Below are 20880 nucleotides of genomic sequence, written 5' to 3' on the forward strand. Positions count from 1 at the left end.
GAGCAACTTAAATCAGGTTTTCTGAGCGAGCAACATATCTGATCTCTGATGTGTATTTCATCACTTTTTAATAAGAATGCACTGATCTACTTCAAAGCAGTAAAAATTGATAGAGACAACTTGTATTCCTATTTCAAGTAGAACCTGGCTCACGTTTTGATTTTACAGTTACCATTTAGGAAAACGAGAAGCTACATTGGTACATAACTTATTTTCTCTTTTTGTAAGATGAACTAAAAACCATGGGCTGAATTCTAAATTCTGCTGGGGGGGGGGCGGGGGCTTTGGTGAGGGCTGGAAAGAAACTTAGAACCAAGTGCAGCCTGTGTATGGGTAGCTTTTTAAATTCAAAAACTACACTACCATTATAATTTCTGACTTTCCTGACCAATTAACTTGCGTGCGAGTGATGATGACCTCATGAATCTGTTTCAATTCCAGTATTTATAGGGACATTCCAAAGATGTAACTTGATTGGGTTTTGGAATTGGGGTAATGGATTCCAGACTTTTAAAAACTGTGTCTTGTTTTACTGACACATCCCTGGATGTGATGCTGGAGCCTGTAAGGGCCTGCAGGGAGATGCTCTTCCCTACCAATGGGAAGACGAAGCCTGTTGAAGAAACAAAGAAAGCTGGAGGTTACCCATTAAATCACCAAGCTGATGGATTCAATGGCCAAAGTTGTTTAATGACCTAAGCAGGATAGGAAAATATAGTGATATATTCACCTGTATCCTGATATGCATATCACCCCAACCCCCTCAATCTGCATTCTCAAACTACTTCCTCACACATACTCACCACTGACACGCTTCCGTCATCCTTACTCAAATGTCATGGTTCTTCCTCATAATCATCAACAAATGCTCTCCCTCCATCTATCCATTTGACACATGCCATTACTCTCACTCAAAGATCTCTTCGAGCACAGAGCATAAGGGACAGGCAGGGAACTGGAGATGGTTCTCCAGTCACCTCTCAACTGACACCACCTCTGCAGCTGTTCTTGTCTGTCAGAGATAGAGATATCGCAGATACCTGGTGGCAGGATTTAATATCAGACAAGCATGTGTTACAAAACACTCACTCATATTGACTTGAACTGGGAATGAAATATCATGCGTACTGATCATTTAAAGCATTCTTACCTTTACAATTCATATCTTTTAATCTCGCACAGGGTTTTCAAGTATCCAACAAGAGAAGGCTGATGATCCCTCTGAAGAGATGCTCCCTCTGAGGATACACCACTGTAGAATTTGAGCAATGTACCACTCAGATACTCACTTTCGTGGGATCACTAATACAGATGGTTGAGTTTTCACTTTGTGACTTCCATATCAAGATGTGGAGATGCCGGCATTGGACTGGGGTGAACACAGTAAGCAGTCTTACAACGCCAGGTTAAAGTCCAACAGGTTTGTTTCGAATCTCTAGCTTTCGGAGCGCTGCTCCTTCATTAGGTGAGTGAAGAGGTATGTAGACAAAGTAAATGATGCAAGACGATACTTTGAATGCGAGCATGAGTACGGCCTCAACTGGGACCTTGGATTCATGTCTCATTACATTCACCCCCCCACCATCCGGCCTGAGCTTGCAAAATCCTACCAACTGCTCTGGCTTGAGACAATTCACACCTCTTTAACATGTGATTATCCCTCTCTCCAGTCGCTCCATCTAGACCTGTAAAGACTTAATTACCTGCAAAGGCTCGCATTCAAAGTATCATCTTGCATCATTGATTTGTCTATATATGTGATTGTGGAACCCATCTCTTAACTCACCTGATGAAGGAGCTGTGCTCCGAAAGCTTGTGATTCGAAACAAACCTGTTGGACTTTAACCTGGTGTTGTAAGACTTCTTGTTGTGTCCATGTCAAAAGTGAGAAAAAGCCGATGGTAGAGATGGGGACAACAGTGGAGAGTCCACACTGGAGGCTGCAGGATGCTCCACCGTTTGCTCAGCTGCATGAGCATGCTGTGCCTCGGGGCTGATGATAAGCAGGATACTTCTGGAGCAGCATCAGAGAAGATACAATATACTGGCAGGCGATCCAGTCTTTGCGATGGTGCCTTTGTTCATGGAAAAAGTGGCTACCTGCATGGAGAATGAAACGGGTGTATACAGGCCTTCACTAGTGGCTTTCTCACTATGCTGTCTTGAATAGGATGCATGATACCCTTGCCAGGGCCATTCACCTGCTAGTCTAGAGCAAAGTGTTCTGCAGTTTATTGTGAGCAGGAAAGTGGGAGGTGCATGAGAAGGATGATGGTGCAAAGGGATATGGAAGTGGGGACTTGGTGCAAAGTGCTTCCACTTCTCACCCATTGTCCCCACACACTCCCTCCAGTCAGTGCCCACATGCTGTCCCCTGTCCTGATGGCCAAGTCTGCCCTTGCACAGGTGCAGGTAGGTAACCTTTGCTGGGCCCCTTATAGGTTCCAGAATAAAGAGGACATCAGCAAAGAGCACCTCAGTAGTTGGAGCAGGGATCTGAACAAACCGTCTCTATCTTCCCTGAAGCCAAACGGGTTGGACCATTTAGAAGTGATAGCAAAAGCAAGAGTGAGGATTTGAGGTACACCAGGTATGCACTTGGATGTCTTAAACAATGCTAGATTGCTAAGTGTCCATTCTATCTTTCAGTAAGTATTGTTTCTCCCTACTCCTTTCCTGTCTTGTCTTGCTCATTTTTGTTTGCTGGTTGAAATGTGGCCCTTCCACTTGTGATTAATGGTAAGACATGAATTGATAGCAAGCAACTGGGGACTATGAAAGGGATGTTGGTTGTTTGCAGGGCTGTTTGGTGTTATTGGAATGGTGGAGGAAGTGTTTATTTGGTGCAGTTGTCAAATGGGTGAAACCACCTTGCAATAGCAATGGTATCCTGGACTGCAACGTGTGCAACTGCTGTTGCATTAACTGTGTCATGTTCTGCAACATCTGTCTTGCCTTCTTGGAATCATCTGAGGAGGCTTAATGCTCTGCGTTTTGTTTCTCTTGCTGGCCCAAATCTCACTGCTGTGTGATATTGTGCAGAATGGTCACAGCCACAACTGTTCTGGAGAATGTGGCTGGTACATATTGAAGGGCACCTCCAGATCTGCCCAGGGATTTAAAATGCATTTTCAGCATTCCAGTGGCTTGCACAATGACCTACCTGGTTGTTAAATGGCGTTTGTTGTATTGCTCCTGAGCCTCATTGATTCGGTTCCTCTTGGATGCCTCAGCCAACACTTTAAGTGGTTATGCCCTATCTCTGAGCAGCCAAGGTATGACGAGATTTGGGAAGGTGGACAGCTGCAGAATAAAAACATCGCGGCAACTGCCTGGGAATCTTGGGAACGTTTGCATGAAGATATTTTTGTGGTTGCACAACATGACATTGAGGGATTGTAAGCCCTCGTGGTTGATCGGGGAGAGCCTTAATTGCAACATTTGTGCAAGCAATAATGCTCTGTAGTTGTCTGCAGTTAGCCAGATCTGCAAATCTAAATGCCTGCTCATTCTGGTTGGCATCATCAGTGCCAAAGTTGACAGAATTGCCTAACCTGGTAACAAACCATCAGCCACCAGTTTTATGCATTGTTGGGTCACCGATGTGAGATTTTGCAAATCTCTCCAGCAGAGACCTGGAAGGAACTAGAGGTACCGAAAATGTAGTTGTTGGTAACTTTGACAGCCACTGGGACTTCCGGTGACGGCGGGCAGGGGGCAGCCGCCCGTTGGAGGGCTTCCGCTCAGGAATATAATTTTCGGGGTTTTAATGCGTGGTCCCAGAGGCAACGGATGCTGAAAAAGTTGTACGAAGACACAGCGAGGAGAAATGTCCAAGTTTTCGAAAAAAAAAGGCCGTGATAAAGGGGGCTAATGAAAGTCCGCCGGTGAGTGGAAAAGTTGGCACGGGAACTGTAAGGAAAGCAGAGGCTGGGGGAGGCCGCATTGCTCACGGCAGAAGGAATGACCAAGGTGATGGCCGTGGAACTTGAAAAACAGTTCACAAAGCACATGGAAGCGATGAGATGGGGGCACTATTGAAAGTGCTGGTGGAGGAGGCGATTGCCACGGTGAGGGCGGCAGTATCGAGCGCAGCGGCGGAGGTGCGGGAGCAAGGTGAGACACCTGAAGGAAGTGGAAGAGGCATTATCGCAGCACAGTGATCAACTCACCTCAATGGGGAAGGAGCTGCAGAGCGTGATAGAGACCAAAAAGGGTCTGCGAGCCAAAGTCCATCCATTGACTCCATCTACACCTCCCGCTGCCTGGGGAAAGCGGGCAGCATAATCAAAGATCCCTCCCACCCGGCTTATTCACTCTTCCAACTTCTTCCATCGGGCAGGAGATACAGAAGTCTGAGAACACGCATGAACAGACTCAAAAACAGCTTCTTCCCCACAGACTCCTAAATGACCCTCTTATGGACTGACCTCATTAACACTACACCCTGTATGCTTCATCCGATGCCAGTGCTTTTGTAGTTACATTGTATATGTTGTGTTGCCCTATTATGTATTTTCTTTTATTCCCTTTTCTTCTCATGTACTTAATGATCTGTTGAGCGGCTCGCAGAAAAATACTTTTCACTGTACCTCGGTACACGTGACAATAAACAAATCCAATCCAATCCAAATGGAAGACCTGGAAAACAGATCTAGGCGGCAGAATCTGAGGATCGTGGGTCTGCCCGAAGGGGTGGAAGGCCCGAGACCGACGGAGTATTTTGCCACGATATTGGTGGAGCTATTGGGGGAGGGGGACGATACCTCTTGATACGAATTGGATCGGGCTCATAGGTCATGGAGGCCTATACCAAAGGCGAGTGAGCTGCCAAGAGTAGTGACTGTTTGTTTCCGTAGGTACAGCGTGAAGGAGAAGGTCCTGTGCTGGGCAAAGCAGACGTGGGTGGTGCAGTGGGCTGGAGCTGGTATACGCATATACCAGGACTTCACGGTGGAGTTGGTGAGGAGGCGGGCAGCCTTTGGCCGGGTGCAGTGCGGCATAGTGTATCCAGCTAAGTTGAGGCTGATCTACAAATCCAAGGACTTTTATTTTGGGGCGGTGGAAGCGGCGGAGGGATTTGCAAAGGCAGAAGGACTGTGGCAGAATTGAGAAATGGGATTGAGAGCTGATCTTGTACTGATGTAGCCTCATATAACTTTATTTTTTCACTGCATGTTGGTGTATGTACTAAATGAGTCAACACTATATATTTGGACTGGGGAAGAGTTGGGACTTTCATTTGCAATGATGGTTCTTTGGGGCTTGGGTGTGTATGCTGGGGTTGTGTGTTAAAGGGGCCTCCACGCTGGCTGATTTAAGCCGGCCAGTGAACGGGAGTGAGGTGGGGGGAGGGGCTGCGGCCATTGGAGCCTGGTAGAACAGATTTCGATGAGTCTAGCCGGGGTGAAAAGTTGGGGGAAGGAACCGATGCTGGGGGGAGGAATTTACGATAGGAAGTGGCGGGGAGGAACATGTGGGCTGGAGGGGGTGGAGGTCTACAATTCATGGGTGTCATTCACAGTACATTTTCGGGGATTGGATGGCTTTGAATATTGGGGGGGGGGGGGGTTGGGGGGGTGGACTATATATGTTAATGATGACCATGGGTGATTCCTGATTCCTTTCTCCTTTTTTTCTTCTTGGAGGTTTCTTTTTATTTGATGCTTATATTGTCATGCGGGCCTTTGTTTGGGGGTTGGTGGAAGGATGGGATCGTTGTTGTTAATAAGGGGATTGACATTGTATTCGTTACCGTTTACTGTTTGTTGGTGGGGTGTAAATTTTGAAGAAAATGTGAAAAAAGGAGAATAAAAATATTTAAAAGAAACTTTGACAGCCACTGATAAGGCATGGCCATCAGGTATTCTTCCAAAAGCTGCGAATGTTCGCCACCACTTGGTGCAAGACCCGAAGACTTCTGAAATTGGTATTGGAACATGTTGAATGAGCTTATCTATCCTCTGCTTGTAGGTCCTTTATGTCGGGTATGGCCTCCCAGGAACTGGATATGTCTGCTAATCCTCTCTCATGTGGTCTATAAGGGGCAGGCTGTTTCTGCTCCTGCTGTTGCTAGTCATCTTGATTCATGTCTCAGGCCCAAAGCATAATGCAGCATAAACAGCACTTATGCTGGCCGATCTGATAGATCAGAGCTCCAAACTGCTGCTCTGATGTGTAAATCTCTAAAATTGTAAAAGTTAGCCTATAACACAAGTAGTGTGAGCAAAGCCTTTCACACCAGAACCAGCTGTGAGGTTTCAATACTTATTGCTACTTCTCCTTATCATATTTTCAGCCCCATAGTTGCTGCTGTGTTCTCAACTAGCTTTACTAGCAAATTTCAGGAAGCCTGAGAAACATGTGGACCTGCAGTTAAATTGCAAACATCATGTTACTATCGCTGCAGTGAACTGATTAATATATTGAAATTGGCAGTATGCAGCTCCTGGGGAGATTGCTTGCAAGTAGATTAAGATACCGGAATTAAATGCGGAAGTCAGTGGTTTGGTACAGGCTTCTGAACATGCTGTCAGCTTCCCTGGTTTTAATCCCCACCTGCTCCCAAACCACTGAGCACCATGTATGAAGGTGCTATTTATACATCAGCTTCTATGTAGGATTTATATCTCGTAAATTTAATAGAACTCCATCCTTTGGCTCTAATTGCATGCTTGCTTCTCTACAGGAACATTTAGCCTCTCTTGATCAACCAAAATTAAAAGTGGGAGAAAAGGCATTCTCAAGACAGGAACAGGCCAAAATTAACCGTTTAGAAAAACAAGCAGAAGAATTTCTCAATGCTGTCTTTCAGAGAAAAGGTAAGTCATTTAGAGAAACTGCTATGATGGAACAATGTTTTGCTTCTTGTGAATTGGTAGCCATTGAAGTTGCATTCCATGTTGTTTTTGTGTACCCTCCAAGTACTTCACAAAATAATTGGATTTGCCTGGTTTGAAAGCTCGCCTTTTAGGAAGTTCTTCCATTTCATTCCAGGACAGAATTATGTGAAAACTATTGGCTGAATCTTATAATATTAATAGTCATTTGATGCCTCGGCAGAAAAAGGAACATCTTACTAAGTCAACCAATGGGGGAGCTAACTACAGCAGATACTGGAAATCTGAAATAACAGAAAATGCTGGAAATACTCTGGTCTGGCAGCATCGGTGAGAGAGAAACAGTTAACATTTCAGTTTCACGTCCATTTGTCTGAACTGGTTCTTACGTAGGGTCATCACCTGAAAAGTTAACTGTATCACTTGCCACAGATGGCAAATCTTGTTCTTTGCACTCTATGATTTGAATTGAAGTATTAGTTGATGTCATCATGGTAAGGTGGATGGTAAGTGTTTGACAGACCCTCGGTGGTGAACATTCACAATGGAATATTCACAATAGAAACCATCTTTAATTATATAATTCAGCAATTGATTTTTCCAACTTTTAGTCACTCAATGAAGGAAAACCTTTGAGGCGAAGAGTTTATCCAAGCAAGTACTGTCATTTATGAAAAGAGAAAATCCTGGAAATGTTCAGCGGTTGTGGCAAATCATGGACATGTGGAGAGGGAAACAGTTAATATTTCAGGTACTGAAGGAGGTTAGCAATGTAGTAGGTTTTGTGCAAGTGAAAAGGGGGTGGAAGAAATACCCAATTATTTTTTCTCCAATTAAGGCGCAATTTAGCGTGATCAATCCACCTACCCTGCACATCTTAGGGTTGTGGGAGTGAAACCCACGCAGACATGGGAAGAATGTGCAAACTCCACACGGACAGTGACCCAGGGCCGGGATCGAACCCAGGTCCTCAGCGCCGCAGTCCCAGTGCTAACCACTGCGCCACATGACGACTTCGGCAGGAGAGATTAAATGACTAAAGATTTCATGGTATAAAGGGCAGAGAGTGGGAATGGTAGTAGTAAAGAAACAAAAGATTTGTCCAGCGTGAATGGCAGGATAATGAATAGCTGTGTCCGAAAGCAAAATCACAGAAAAAAATTAAGTTGGTACAAGCAAAAAATAAATAAACAAAATGTGGAACAGAGCTTACAGTCTGAAATTGTTGAACTCAGTGTTGAGTCCAGAAAGCTGTGCCAAATCGAAAGATGAAGTGCTGTCCTCGAGCTTTCATTAAGCTTCATTGGAACACTGCAGCAGGCCGAGGAGGGTGATGTCAGCAGGTGAAGAATTAAAATGGTGGGCAACCAGGAGCTTGGGGTCAAGACAGCAAACTGAGCAGACATGTTCCGTAAAGTGGTCACCCAATCTGCATTTAGTCTCCCCATTGTGGAGGAGACCGAATTGTGAGAAGCAAATGTTGTATTCCAAGTTCAAAGAAGTACATTTAAAACGCTACCTTACCTTTTAAAAATTAATTTCTGTGACGTGGGCGTCGCTGGCTAAGCCAGCATTTATTATCCATTCCTAATTGCCCTTCAGCAGATAGTGGTGAGCCACGTTCTTGAACTGCTGCAGCCCATGTGGCATAGATACACCCACACTGCTGTTCGGCATTGTACAAAGCATTGATGAGACCGTACCTGGAGTATTGTGCACAATTTTGGTCCCCTTATTTGAAGAAAGATGTGACATTGGAAAAAGTTCAAGGAGTTTCACTAGATTGATTCCAGAGATGAGGGGTTTGTCTTATGAAGAGAGATTGAACAGTTTAGGCCTATACTGTTTTTAGAATTTGGAAGAATGAGAGGAGATCAAACTGAGATATAAAAGGTATGGATAAAGTAGACGTGGAGCGGATGCTTCCTCTTGCGGGCATTCTAGAACAAGAGGTCGAAATCTCAGGATAAGGCGTAGCAAATTTAAAACCGAGATGAGGAGAAACTACTTCTCCAAAAGGGTCATGAATCTGTGGAATTTGCTATTGTAGAGTGCGGTGGATGCTGGTGAGTAAAATTTAAGGAGGCGTTAGACAGATTTTTAATTAGTAATGGGATGGAGGGTTACGGAGAACGGGCAGGGAGGTGGAGTTGAGGTCAGGATGAGATCAGCCAGGATCGTATTGAACGGTGGAGCAGGATCAAGAGGCTAAATTACCTGCTCCTGCTTCTGATTCTTCTAGTTCTGATGTTGTAAGATCGAACTATTCTGTCTAATTCCACCTTCCAGCTCTTGGTCTGTAGCCTTGTAGATAGCAGCACCTCCAGCACAAATCTGGTGTTCTTGATTAATAAGGGGATTTCTTTATTAACAAGGGGATCAGGGGTTATGGGGAGAAGGCAGGAGAATGGGGATGAGGAACATATCAGCCATGATCGAATGGTGCAGCTGACTCCATGGACCAAATGGCCTAATTCTGCTCCTATACCTTATGGTTAGAGAGGGAGTTCCAAGATTTTGACCCAGTAACAGTGAAGGAACGGCGATAGATTTCCAGGTTAGGTTGGTAAATGGCTTGGAGGGGGATGAATGATTTTCCCATGTATCTGCTGCCTTTGTCCTTCTCGATCTTAGGATTGGAAAAAGCTGTTTAAGGAGCCTTGGTGAGTTCCTGCAGTGCATCTTGTAGACGGTAAATACTGCTGCCACTGTGCGTAGGGTGGTGGAAGGATTGAATGTTTGTGGATTGGGTGCCAATCATGCGGGCTACTTTGTCCTGGATGCTGTCAAGCTTCTTCAGTGTTTTTTTTTTTTTGGAAAACATTTTATTAAGGCATTTATCATTTTATAACAACAAATGCATATGTAAACATAACTCTGTAAATAACACCCACCTCCCCTCAACCTACAAGCAAACCCAGCCAACATGGCTTATAAACACAATTCCCCAGTCCCACCACCACCTCTCGCTGAACTTCTTCAGTGTTGTTGGAGCTGTACTCATTCAGGCAAGTGGAGAGTATTTCACTACACTCCTGACTTATGCCTTGTAGACATTGGATAGGTTTTGGGTTGTTATTCGCCGCAGGAATCCTAACTCTTGAAGAATCGATATGGCTAGTCCAGTTCCATTTTTGGTCAATGGTAACCCCAAGGATGTTGATAGTGGGGATTCAGGGATGATAATGCAATTGAACATCAAGGGACAATGATGTTAGATTCTCTCTTGTTGGAGCTGCTCATTGCCTGGCACTTGTGTGGCACGAATCTTGCTTGTCAGCCCAAAGTCTGGATATTGTCCAGGTCTTGCTGTATTTGGACATGTACTGCTTCATTATCTGAGGAGTTGGGAATGGTGCTGAATATTGCTTGTGAACGTCCCCACTTCTGACCTGATGGAAGCAAGGTAATTGTTGAAGCAGCTGAAGGTGGTTGGGCCTAGGACGCTACACTCGGTTCCTGCTGAGATATTCTGCAGCTGAGGTGATTGACCGCCAGCAATCACAACCATCATCCTTTGTGCGAGGTATGACTCCAACCAGTGGCGAATATTGTGAACAGCTTTGGTACCCTTATCTAAGGAAAGATATACTGGCATTGGGGGCAGTCCAGAGAAGGTTCACAAGGTTGATTCCGAGTATGGAGGAAATTGTTTATGAGCAGAGGCAAGTAGGTTGGGCCTGAACTCATTGGAGTTTAGAAGAATGAGAGATGACATTATTGAGACATAGGATTCTCAGGACTTGACAGGGTAGATGCTCAGAGGATACTTTTTCTTGTGAGAGAGTCTAGGATCAGAGGGCATAATCTCAGAGTAAAGGGTCATCCATTTTAAAACAGAGATTAGGAAGAATATCTTCTCCCTGAGGGTAGTAAATGTGTGGAATTCTTTACCACCGAGAACTGTTGAGGCTGGGTGATGGACTGTACTCAAGGCTGAGATAGACATTTTTTATCAGCAAAGGAATCAAGGGTCATGGGAATAAGGCTGGAGAGGAGTTGAGGATTTTCATTCTCTCATTATCATTACCATGATCTCATTGAATGGTGGATCTGGCACCTCCAGAGGAGGCCAAGATGGATCGAATGGCCTACTTCTGCTCCTTCGTCTTACGCTCTTATTATAGTCTTTCCCTGATTCCCATTGACTCCAGTTTAGCCCGGGTTCCTTGATGCCACACTCCAGTCAAATGCTACCTTGATGTCAAGGGAAGTCACTCGCCTCTACCCTGGAGTTCAGTTCTTTTGCCCATATTTGAACTAAGATTGAAATGAGGTCAGGAGCTGAATGATCCTGGCGGGACCCAAACTGAGCACCAATGAGTTTGTTATTGCTAAACAAGTGCTATTTGATAGCACTGTTAGCGACCCTTTACAGTACTTTACTGATGATCGGGAGTAGATTAATGGGCAGTAATTGGCTAGGTTGGATCTGCCCTACGTTTTGTGTACAGGACATAACTGGACAATTTTCCACATTGCCGGCTAGATGCCAGTGTTGTAGCTGTACTGAATCAGGTGTGGCACTGATGGAGCACAAGTCTTCAGTACTATAGCTGGAATATTGTCGGAGCCTTATGCGGTATCTTCTGACTTCACCTGTTTCTTTATCACGTGGAGTGAATCAAATTGGCTGAAGATTGGGCTCTGTGATGCTGGCACCTCAAGAGGGGGCCAAGATGGATCATCCATTCAGCACCTCTGGTTGAAGGTGGTTGCAGGTTGTTGCAAATGCTTCAGCCTTATGTTTTGCACTGATATGCGGGGGGCCCCCATCATTGAGGATGAGGATATTTATGGAGCTGCCACCTCAGCTACAGTGAAGGAATACCGATGTATGTGCAAATCAGCATGATCCATAACTTGTAAGTAGTGGTGTTCTCATGCCAATGTTACTCCTCAAGTGGAGATGCCGGCGTTGGACTGGGGTGAGCACAGTAAGAAGTTTTACAACACCAGGTTAAAGTCCAACAGGTTTGTTTCAATGTCACATCGAAACAAACCTGTTGGACTTTAACCTGGTGTTGTAAAACTTCTTAATGTTACTCCTGTCATTGCTGTTGCTGAGGTGTGGAGGAAGGAGGTGCTAGTGTGTTGCTGCCGCGTGACATGTCAATTTTCCCTCTGAACCTCCCTGATTTTGTTTTTTTCAGGGCTCCATGATACCTTACTTGGTCAAATGTTGGTGTTGAGAGCAGTTTCTCGTCTGACATTTAACTCTTGCACCCACGTTTGTACCAAGGTTGTGGTGAGGTCTGTGGCTGAGTTGGTTCTGTTATAAACTGAACTGAGCACTGGTTAGCAATGATTTGTGTTTTTTGATCACACTGTTGATAATACCTTCTGTTGCTTTGTTGCAGATTGGAAGGAGGCTGATAGGGCAGTAATTGACCAGTTTAGATTTTCCTATTTTAATTATTTGACCTTAATAGGACAGCCATCCAAATTCTCTGGTATTTGCCAGTATCTTAGCTGTGGTTGACCAGGGGCATGACTCGCTTGGGTGCACAGGTCTTCAGGTCTTGTAGCCTTTATAATCCGTGCATTCAGCTTCTTCATGTTATACGAGTCTCAGGAGGAGGCTGAGTGAGATAATCCATTTGGCACTTCTGGCTGTGGACATTGTGCCTCGTCTCTTGTACTCATTCGAACATATGAACGAGGAGCAGGAGCGGACCATTCATCTCCACGAACCTGCTCTGCCTTGGCTGATCTTATAGTAACCTCAAATTTGCATCCTACACCTGATAACCTAGCACCCCCTTGCTTACCAAGAATCTATCCACCTCTGCCTTCAAGATGAAATGAAAAGATGAGATGAAATGAAAATCGCTTATTGTCAGAAGTAGGCTTCAAATGAAGTTACTGTGAAAAGCCCCTAGTCGCCACATTCCGGCGCCTGTTCGGGGAGGCTGGTATGGGAATTGAACCGTGCTGCTGACCTGCCTTGGTCTGCTTTAAAAGCCACCTCTTTAGCCCTGTGCTAAACCAGCCCCTTATGTATCTCATTGCTGTGTGTGGAATCTTGCTGTGCACAAATTGACTGCCACATTTCCTCCATGCCATTGACAGAAGTAAAAACCATGTGCGGTATAAAATGGTGGCTGATTTGATGTCAGAATTACTCACTCTGTCTTTGACTCTATTTTGCCTGCACTTTTCTCTCTAACCACCTGGGTCCCTGTCTTCTCTCCCCTTCAGACTCCGTGCTCCTCTGTCTATTTCTGTGCCTTCCTCTCTCGCTCCTGTCTTCCACTCTGTCTGACTCTCTCTCTGTCTCGCTCTCTCTCTCTTTACCTCAATTGCTCTCTGTCTCCGACCTGCCATCTGCCATTGCTTTTTCTTTCAGGATATTACCGTTAACCTTGCTAATTAATCACAGATGGTGTGTCCTTCCCTTGGACTTTTTCTTACTTGTTTGAATGTATCTATTCTGAGTATTCTGAAACATCCTCTTAAATATTTGCCACCACACCTCTATTGACTTATCCCTTAACCTAATTTGCCAATTCAATTTGGCCAGCTCTGCTTTCATGCCCTTATAATTTCCCTTATTTAAGTTTAAAAACATAGTCTTGGACCCACTCCTCTCCCCCTCAAATTGAACGTAAAATTCAATGCTATCAAAATGTGCTACCTCACATTTATCTGTGTTGAACTTAGTGATTAGCACTGCTTCCTCATAGCGCTAGGGACCCGGATTCATTTCCGGCCTTACCTCACTGTGTGGAGCTTGCACTTTCTCCCCGTATCTGTGTGGGTTTCCTCTGGGTGCTCCGGTTTCTTCCCACACCCCAAAGATGCGTAGGTTAGGTGGATTGGCCATGATCATTGTTTGGGTTCCGTAGATACGGCGGGGGAGTGATCCTAGGTAAAGTGCTCTTTTGGAGGATCGGTGCAGACTCGATGGGCCGAATGACCTCCTTTTGTACTGGTAGGAATTCCATGGATTCTATGAAACTTTATTTGCCAATAATTTGCATATTCTGCAAGTTTACAATGCTTTCCTGTAATTTGTTTCCGTTCTCAGTCTTGACTGTCCATTTCCTCCCCCATTTGGTGTCATCTGCAAATTTAGAAATAGTGTTTTTTGTTTCAAAGTCCAAATCATTAATGTAAATTGTGATCAGCAGTGTTCCCAGCACTGATCGTTGTGGAACATCATCTTCTAACTTCTGCCACTCTGAATAACTACCCGTTAGTGCCACTTTCTGCCTTCTGCCCTGAAGCCAGATGGTAATCCATTCTGACACTTGTCCCCTGACTCCACATTCTCTGACCGTATTAGTTTATCAATTATGGGCCACCTTATTGCAGGGCTTTTGGAAAACCAGATAAATTACATTTATTGCATTACCATTGTCTATTCTGTTACCTCTTCAAAACATTCAGTAGCTTGGTCAAGCAACATTTTCAATTTTGAAATCCATATCATTATTATTATATTAATTTTTAGATGTTCTTCTATTCTCCCCTTCACTCGGGTTCCATTATTTTTCCTACCATCAATGTTAAGTTGATTGGTCTATAATTCTGGGTTTCCTTTTCTGATTGGCTGTACATATTTTCAACTCTCATAGGTGAGGCAGTGTTTCTGCTTTCCCAGATAGCTAGGTCAATTTGTAGTGGGCCCAGGAAATGAACAAAGAATCATCTCCGACTTCATTTTAGATATCTGTTTCATTACATGATCATTTTTGTCTATGGAAAGTGGCAGATAGCACAGCGCTAGCCTTTGACTTCGACTTCAACTGCAAAGAAATTTTATTTTGCAGTAAAATGACATGCAAACCAGAACAGTGACCGTATGTATAATTTTACTGTGGCTATTATGCTTTGATAATTTTCTGTAATAAAATTTAGAGAGACCTTGTGACTGTACTGATAAACATTGATACAAACAATATTGCTAGGTTTCAGTTTGTTTCTTGTATTTTTTTGTCTTATTTATGAGAGTATTAAGATAAACTGTACCCCTGGAAAAAGGTAATTTCTCTACTACTCCTACCACCACTTCACCATTTTTCACCGGAATCTCTAACCTTACCTGACATAATGGAATACTTTTCATTTCACCAGTAGTGCCACATATTACCATCTTTTCTGCCAATACACCTTCTGAACTACATATCTCCTTATCTCTCACTATTAAAGGTTGACTTTTTCCTGTAGTCCTTAAGATGTTGGTCTCCTTACGTTTTCCACTTTGTACACATGAATAAACCGTACCCTGAAAAATAAAATCTTTAAAAGGATCTGACACTTTATCAGCCAACCTCTGAACAGGCTGTATATTCTTTTGCACCTTTTCAGCTGCAACCGTGATTTTTTTTTTCACTTTCATAAATCCCACTGGCTTACCCTGTTTAAACAGTCTGCCTTCCCAGTACTTTTTGTAAACCACCAAAACTGTGATTTTGTGTGTCCAAATTTACTACAATGAAAACATTTAAGTTTTCTTTTCTCTCTTCCACCCTCATAAGTTCCTTTTTAACCTGAGACAAAATCTCTTTAATATTTTCAACTAGACCTCCTTTGCCTTGACCACCTGTGGATTTCTCATTTCCCCACTTTCTGATCTTCACAGATTGAAATTGATGTTGAGAACCAAACCTTGATTTATGAACTATTTCAAAATCATCTGCCATTTCTGCTGCTTGTCGAGCAGTTTTAACCCTTTGCTGGTCCACACGAGTTCCCATTACTGCGGGAAGTGAATCTTTACCCTCTCCTATGCTCAGCGCTTCCTCCCTTTTGGGACACACGCTAAAGCCCCCTCTCTTTTTATTCCTGTGCACCAGTTTGCTCGCTAATGTGGTGGCTCCCCCTGGAAACGGATATTTTTGTTCCAAATCCATCTAATTTTCCCCCGCCCCTTCACGTCCCCAAGTACAGTTGCCTCCCACTCCTCCTCCAGTTCGTGTAAGTCCACATTGTTTTTTGTTTCCCCTCACTGTTTTTTTCCAGGTCCGTTCTATTATATAAACTTGTTTGCTTCCTCTGGTGTATTGAATTAGTTCTCTTTATCGTTGTACATGACCCATAGTCTTGCCAGGTACAATATGCCGAATCGCACTTTGCTTTTAAACAGTGTGGTTTTGGCCCCGTTAAAATCTGCCCGGCGCTTGGCCAGGTCGGCTCCAACGTCCTGGTACATGCGGATGGTGTGTCCCTCCCACTTACACGTCTACGTGCTCCTCGCCCACCTCAGAACTCATTCCTTGTCCTGGAATTTGTGGAGCTTCACTATTATTTCCCGTGCAGGTTCCCCTGACTTGGGTTTGTGTTGGAGCGACCTGTGTGGGCCCAGTCCACTTCTGGAGGTTTGGCGAAGCCCTCCTCCCTGACCAAATTTCCTAGCATCTTAGAAATAAATTCCGTCGGGTTCCTACCCTCTACGCCATCCGGTAAACTGATGATTCAAAGGTTCTGCTGCCGGGCCCTGCTTTCTTGGTCATCTACCTTCCCCTTTAGTGCTTTTTGGGTTGTCGGCAACCTTGCAGCCTCGGCTTCGAGAGAGGCGATCCACTCGGCCAGGTCGGTGGCTGCTTTCTTCAGGTTCCGCATGGCCGCTTCCTGGGCCGTCAATCTCCGCTCCGCCCTGCCCAATGTTCCCTTTATGGGGGCCAGCGCGGCCTCTATTGCCGACTTCATTGTCTATATGAGGTCCTCTGTATTGTCTGTGTTTTTGGAGCACTGTGGAGATAAAGTCCATCATCTTCTCCGCTGATGATTGGGCCAGCGCTGGCGATCCTGCTGGGTCTGCCATGCTCAGGTCTGGGTCGCTATGCGGGTTTCCCTGTTCTGGCGTTGGGGTCTTCAGATCTTTGTTCTTGCTGGTCTTGCGGCCTGGCTGCTGGTTTGCTGGCAGCCCAGTCGGTTAGGTAGTGAGTGAGGGTTATGTTGGAAAACTTTTTCGTACTTTTGGTGCCCGCTTGTCAGGTTAATAGGGTCTAATGAGAAGTTTCTTGGAGGGAGCCACCTTTCGTGTGACTGCTCAGCTCGTGGCTGCCACCGGACGTCCGAGACCCTTATACCATTTGAGTAGCATTCAGATGTGCACTTCCAGTGCCGAGGCATATAAGGCTATGGGCTAGGTTCTGGAAGATGGGATTAGAATACTTAGAGACGCGAGGAACCAAAAGGCCTTTCCTGTGCACTAAATGTCTATGACTCTGCAGAGAGACCTGGCTCCTCCCCTTAATCATATCATCTCTATCCCACTAAGATGTCACATGACCTGCATAGCTAGGACTAAATGCAACCCCTCCTAAATTATATACTCTTCATGGAATCTCCAGCAATCATAACAATGTTCCATTCGCTGTCAATATATAAAGAAGTAAATGGCTAGAATCAATCATGACTCACCCTTTACAACTTCTTAATTACAGTTTTAACAGACACACAGTCTGGATACTTAACCTAGATTCTTTAATAATATTACTGCAACAAATTTATTCCCAAACCCAGGCTTTTAAAAACCTTCCTGCAACAGATGTAAAATACAATTTATATACCAATTTCTTACATTCATCACAGGAGTAATTAACTCCAACTAACTCTTTGAAGGTTCGGGCAGATAAAAGATTAAATATGTCCCAAAAGTGGCTAGTTTGAATAACTAATCGAACAGATATTTTAAGATGTTTATATTGAAAGAATTTTCTCTCATTTGGACACACATGTCAGACAAAACAACAAATTTTACAATAACAAAAACAGAAAATACTTAATAATCTCAGCAGGTCGGACAGCATCTGTGGAGAGAGATGGGAGCTAATGCTTTGAGTCTGGGTGACTCTTTGCCATTTGTTTGTCCAGTATTGTCCTTTTCTGTTTCAGATTCCAGCATCCACAGTAATTTGCTTTTAATTCTATAATACTGGTCACAGGTTCAATTAGGATATGGAAAGTAAAGAGAAATGAGACAGGTAAGAGAGGGACTTGTGAGCCAGTGGAATAGTTTATCAAAGTTTATCAAGTGCTTGATATTCTAGCTTCCATCTTGGGGAGAGATTTGCAACCCACTTTGACCACCTTGAACAAAAATATCCGTGTACTTCCTTTAAAATGAAAAACATTTCTTTTTTCTCCTTTGCAGCCAGCCCATGGGTTGTGGATCCCAGTATTCCTTTAGTGGCTCGTGAGATTATGCACCGAATGATCAGGCAATTTGCTGCTGAATATACCTCAAAAACTAGCACTTCTCAGGACTCTATAGTACTCACCAGCACTAAGGACCAAAGTGCATCTAAAACGCCTGTGCTGGGTGCCAGTGCTCTAAATCCTGTATTAAGCAAACTTCTTATGGATGACCAAGATAGACCTTTGGATCTAACTGTCAAAAAGTCTAATTCTGAATCAGACAATCAAGGTAAGGCTACAATTTCTAACAGTCTTCTAACTGATTTTCTGTCATCAATTTATTTTGCTTACAATAGTTTCCACTGAGGTGATGAAATGGGGTGGACATTCTGATCAAATATTGTGATTTTGTAAGCCTGATTTTTTTTTTTAGCTAGGGTCCACTTCCTATCAACCCTCTTTGAAGACTGGCTTTTTGGAGCTGCATGGGTGTTTCATCCTCGTGTTTTGTATTGCAGTGTTGTTGAAAAAAGTATATTTCAAATGATTTATCCCTCAAAATCCTAAAATCAGAGATTGTAACATTTCAAAGTGAGGTTCTATATTTGCATTTAACTCTGTTTTGTTGTAAAAGCTTTTTTCTCTTTACTCTTGCATCTCCCTTCCTTCCAAAGTGCTGCTTATAACCTAGGCACCTCCCCTCCTTATTTTGTGTCCTACTCTTTAAAGAGGTTCAAGACCAATTCTAACTTGTATTTGTATCTTATGCTGTACTCCCAACAATACACCAGTGTCTCGTATAATTAGAGGAAAAGATACTGTGAGAATATTAAAATGAAGGCAGCATGTAACTGAATGATGCAGGCGGAAAATTATTCAGGTTTGAGTCCTGCTATATGCTGATTTAATTTTATTTGGGTTTAGAGGCTCTTGAGTTAAGGAGAAGAATCTTATTCCTGATTGTAGTGTAGTGGCCCTCCGATAAAATGTGTGTTAAGATCAAGTGACAATGTAGTGGAGCTATATGCATGCAGTTTTTGTTTAATTTACAAGGAAGCAACATCTCTTGAATAGACTGCCATTATTTCTGCTTCTGTTACTGCTTGGTCGTGTTGGCATCACAGAGTGACACCCGTTTATGTAGTTAGCGCTGTTAAGTTCCTATGGTATCTCTGTAATAAGAACTAGAAAGCAAGTCTTGACTTCTTCAACTTAGATTTTATTGTGTTCTACAATCACTTCTCCAACACTACAGTGCCACCTGTATTTTATTTATATATATATATATATATATATATATATATATTATATATATATATAGATATATATATATATATATATGTGTGTGTGTGTGTGTGTGTGTGCAGTCAAGCAAACGACCTATTAAACAATTGAAGCTCTAATTCTAACTCCACCACTGGGGAACATTAACTCTTTCCTAACAGATTCCCCCTCTTAAAAAAAAAAAACCTCTACGTTTGACATAAATTTCCATAACACATATATATATATATACTTTTTAATCCACCCTCACATTCTCTTCCTTACAGGAAAAGAATTTCCTTACAGGAAACTGAATCTATAAGATTGCAGATTATACGTCTGTGGTGGGTCGTATTTCAAACAACGACAAATCAGACTACAGAAGGGAGATAGATCACTTGGTTGCATGGTGTACTAAAAACAACCTCCCACTAAATGTTGGGAAGACCAAGGAACTGATCAGCGACTTCAGGAAGCGTAGTACGACCCCCCCCCCCTGTCTATATCAATGGGTCCGAAGTGGAGATGGTCGATAGCTTTAAGTTCCTGGGGGTCACCACCACCAACAGTCTGTCCTCGTTCACTCATGTTGATGCAACAGTCATGAAATCCCAACAACGTCTCTATTTCCTACGGAAGCTAAAGAAATTCGGCATTTCTAAAACTTCTACAGGTGTGCCATAGAGAACTTCCTATCCGGCTGCATTACAGCCTGGTATGGCAACTGCTCGGCCCAAGATCGCAAGAAACTGCAGAGTGTGGTAAACTCAGCCCAGCGAATCACACAAGTTTTCCATCCTCCCATTGATTTTGTCTACACCTCCCGCTGCCTCAGGAAGGCAGACAGCATTGTCAGAGACCCCTTACACCCAGGATTTGCCCTCTTCCAGACCCTTCCATCAGGCAGAAGATACAGAAGTCTGAAGACGCGCACATCCAGACATAGGAACAGCTTCTTCCCCACAGCTCCAGGCTCCTCAACGACTCTCCCTCGGACTGATCTGTTCCCTGTAAGAACACTATTCACGACCCCCTATGCTGCTCTTGTTTGGCCCTTGTTCCGCACTGTAACCAATCACTATTTGTCGATGTACCATTTGTCAATGTACTCTGTCGATTATTCTTTAGTCTACTATGTACATACTGTGTACGTTCCCTTGGCCGCAGAAAAATACTTTTCACTGTACTTCGGTATATGTGACAATAAATATCAATCAATCAATCAAGATGCCCCTCTTTAACAATTTTGAATAACTTCTTTGAGCTAGCTCCTTATTTCCTCAGACAGTCAGATAATTGGTAGCAGAGGAAGTGAGGAACTCAAAAGTTTGAAAGTAGTACTCTGTGCTATGACGTTTTAGATTTAGAGCAGAGGAACTTAGACTTTATGGCATCCGAGAGATTGGATGGATTCTGGTGGCCAATGGATTGGCCAAAAAACGTATCCTGCCCGGCAACAGACAGCGATTGGGTCCTGCCAGGGGGGATTTCCAGAGGACCAAGCAGAAATCTTCTGGACTCCAAAAGGGGACGCTGTGTTGCTCTCTGTCTCTTTCTGTCAAATGTTGGCTGCTTGCTGTTTCTGTGAATTTACAGAAGCTACAGAGAAGGTAGAAGCAGCTCTCTCTCTCTGCTCTGCTGCCAACTGTCTGAGTCTCTAAACCCTGATGAGTCCGCAGTGAAAACCATT

The 20880-nt window shown here is 43.7% G+C and overlaps 1 protein-coding gene across 3 annotated transcripts in view; it reads left to right on the top strand.

The window, feature by feature from the left end:
* The window catches only part of LOC140393330 (uncharacterized), a 141394-nt gene that overhangs the window by 38752 nt on the left and 81762 nt on the right, over nucleotides 1–20880 (top strand). For all 3 annotated transcript variants that reach the window (XR_011935575.1, XM_072479662.1, XM_072479667.1), the window contains 2 exons: nucleotides 6689–6821; nucleotides 17944–18216. Coding sequence is in view for 2 of the 3 variants with exons in the window: in XM_072479662.1 (XP_072335763.1) it covers nucleotides 6689–6821; nucleotides 17944–18216 (406 nt within the window). In the remaining variant the exon portion in view is untranslated. The remainder of the gene's footprint in view (nucleotides 1–6688; nucleotides 6822–17943; nucleotides 18217–20880) is intronic.

This window comes from Scyliorhinus torazame, chromosome 16 (genome assembly GCF_047496885.1).
Source record: "Scyliorhinus torazame isolate Kashiwa2021f chromosome 16, sScyTor2.1, whole genome shotgun sequence".
In the NCBI taxonomy this organism is placed as follows: domain Eukaryota; kingdom Metazoa; phylum Chordata; class Chondrichthyes; order Carcharhiniformes; family Scyliorhinidae; genus Scyliorhinus; species Scyliorhinus torazame.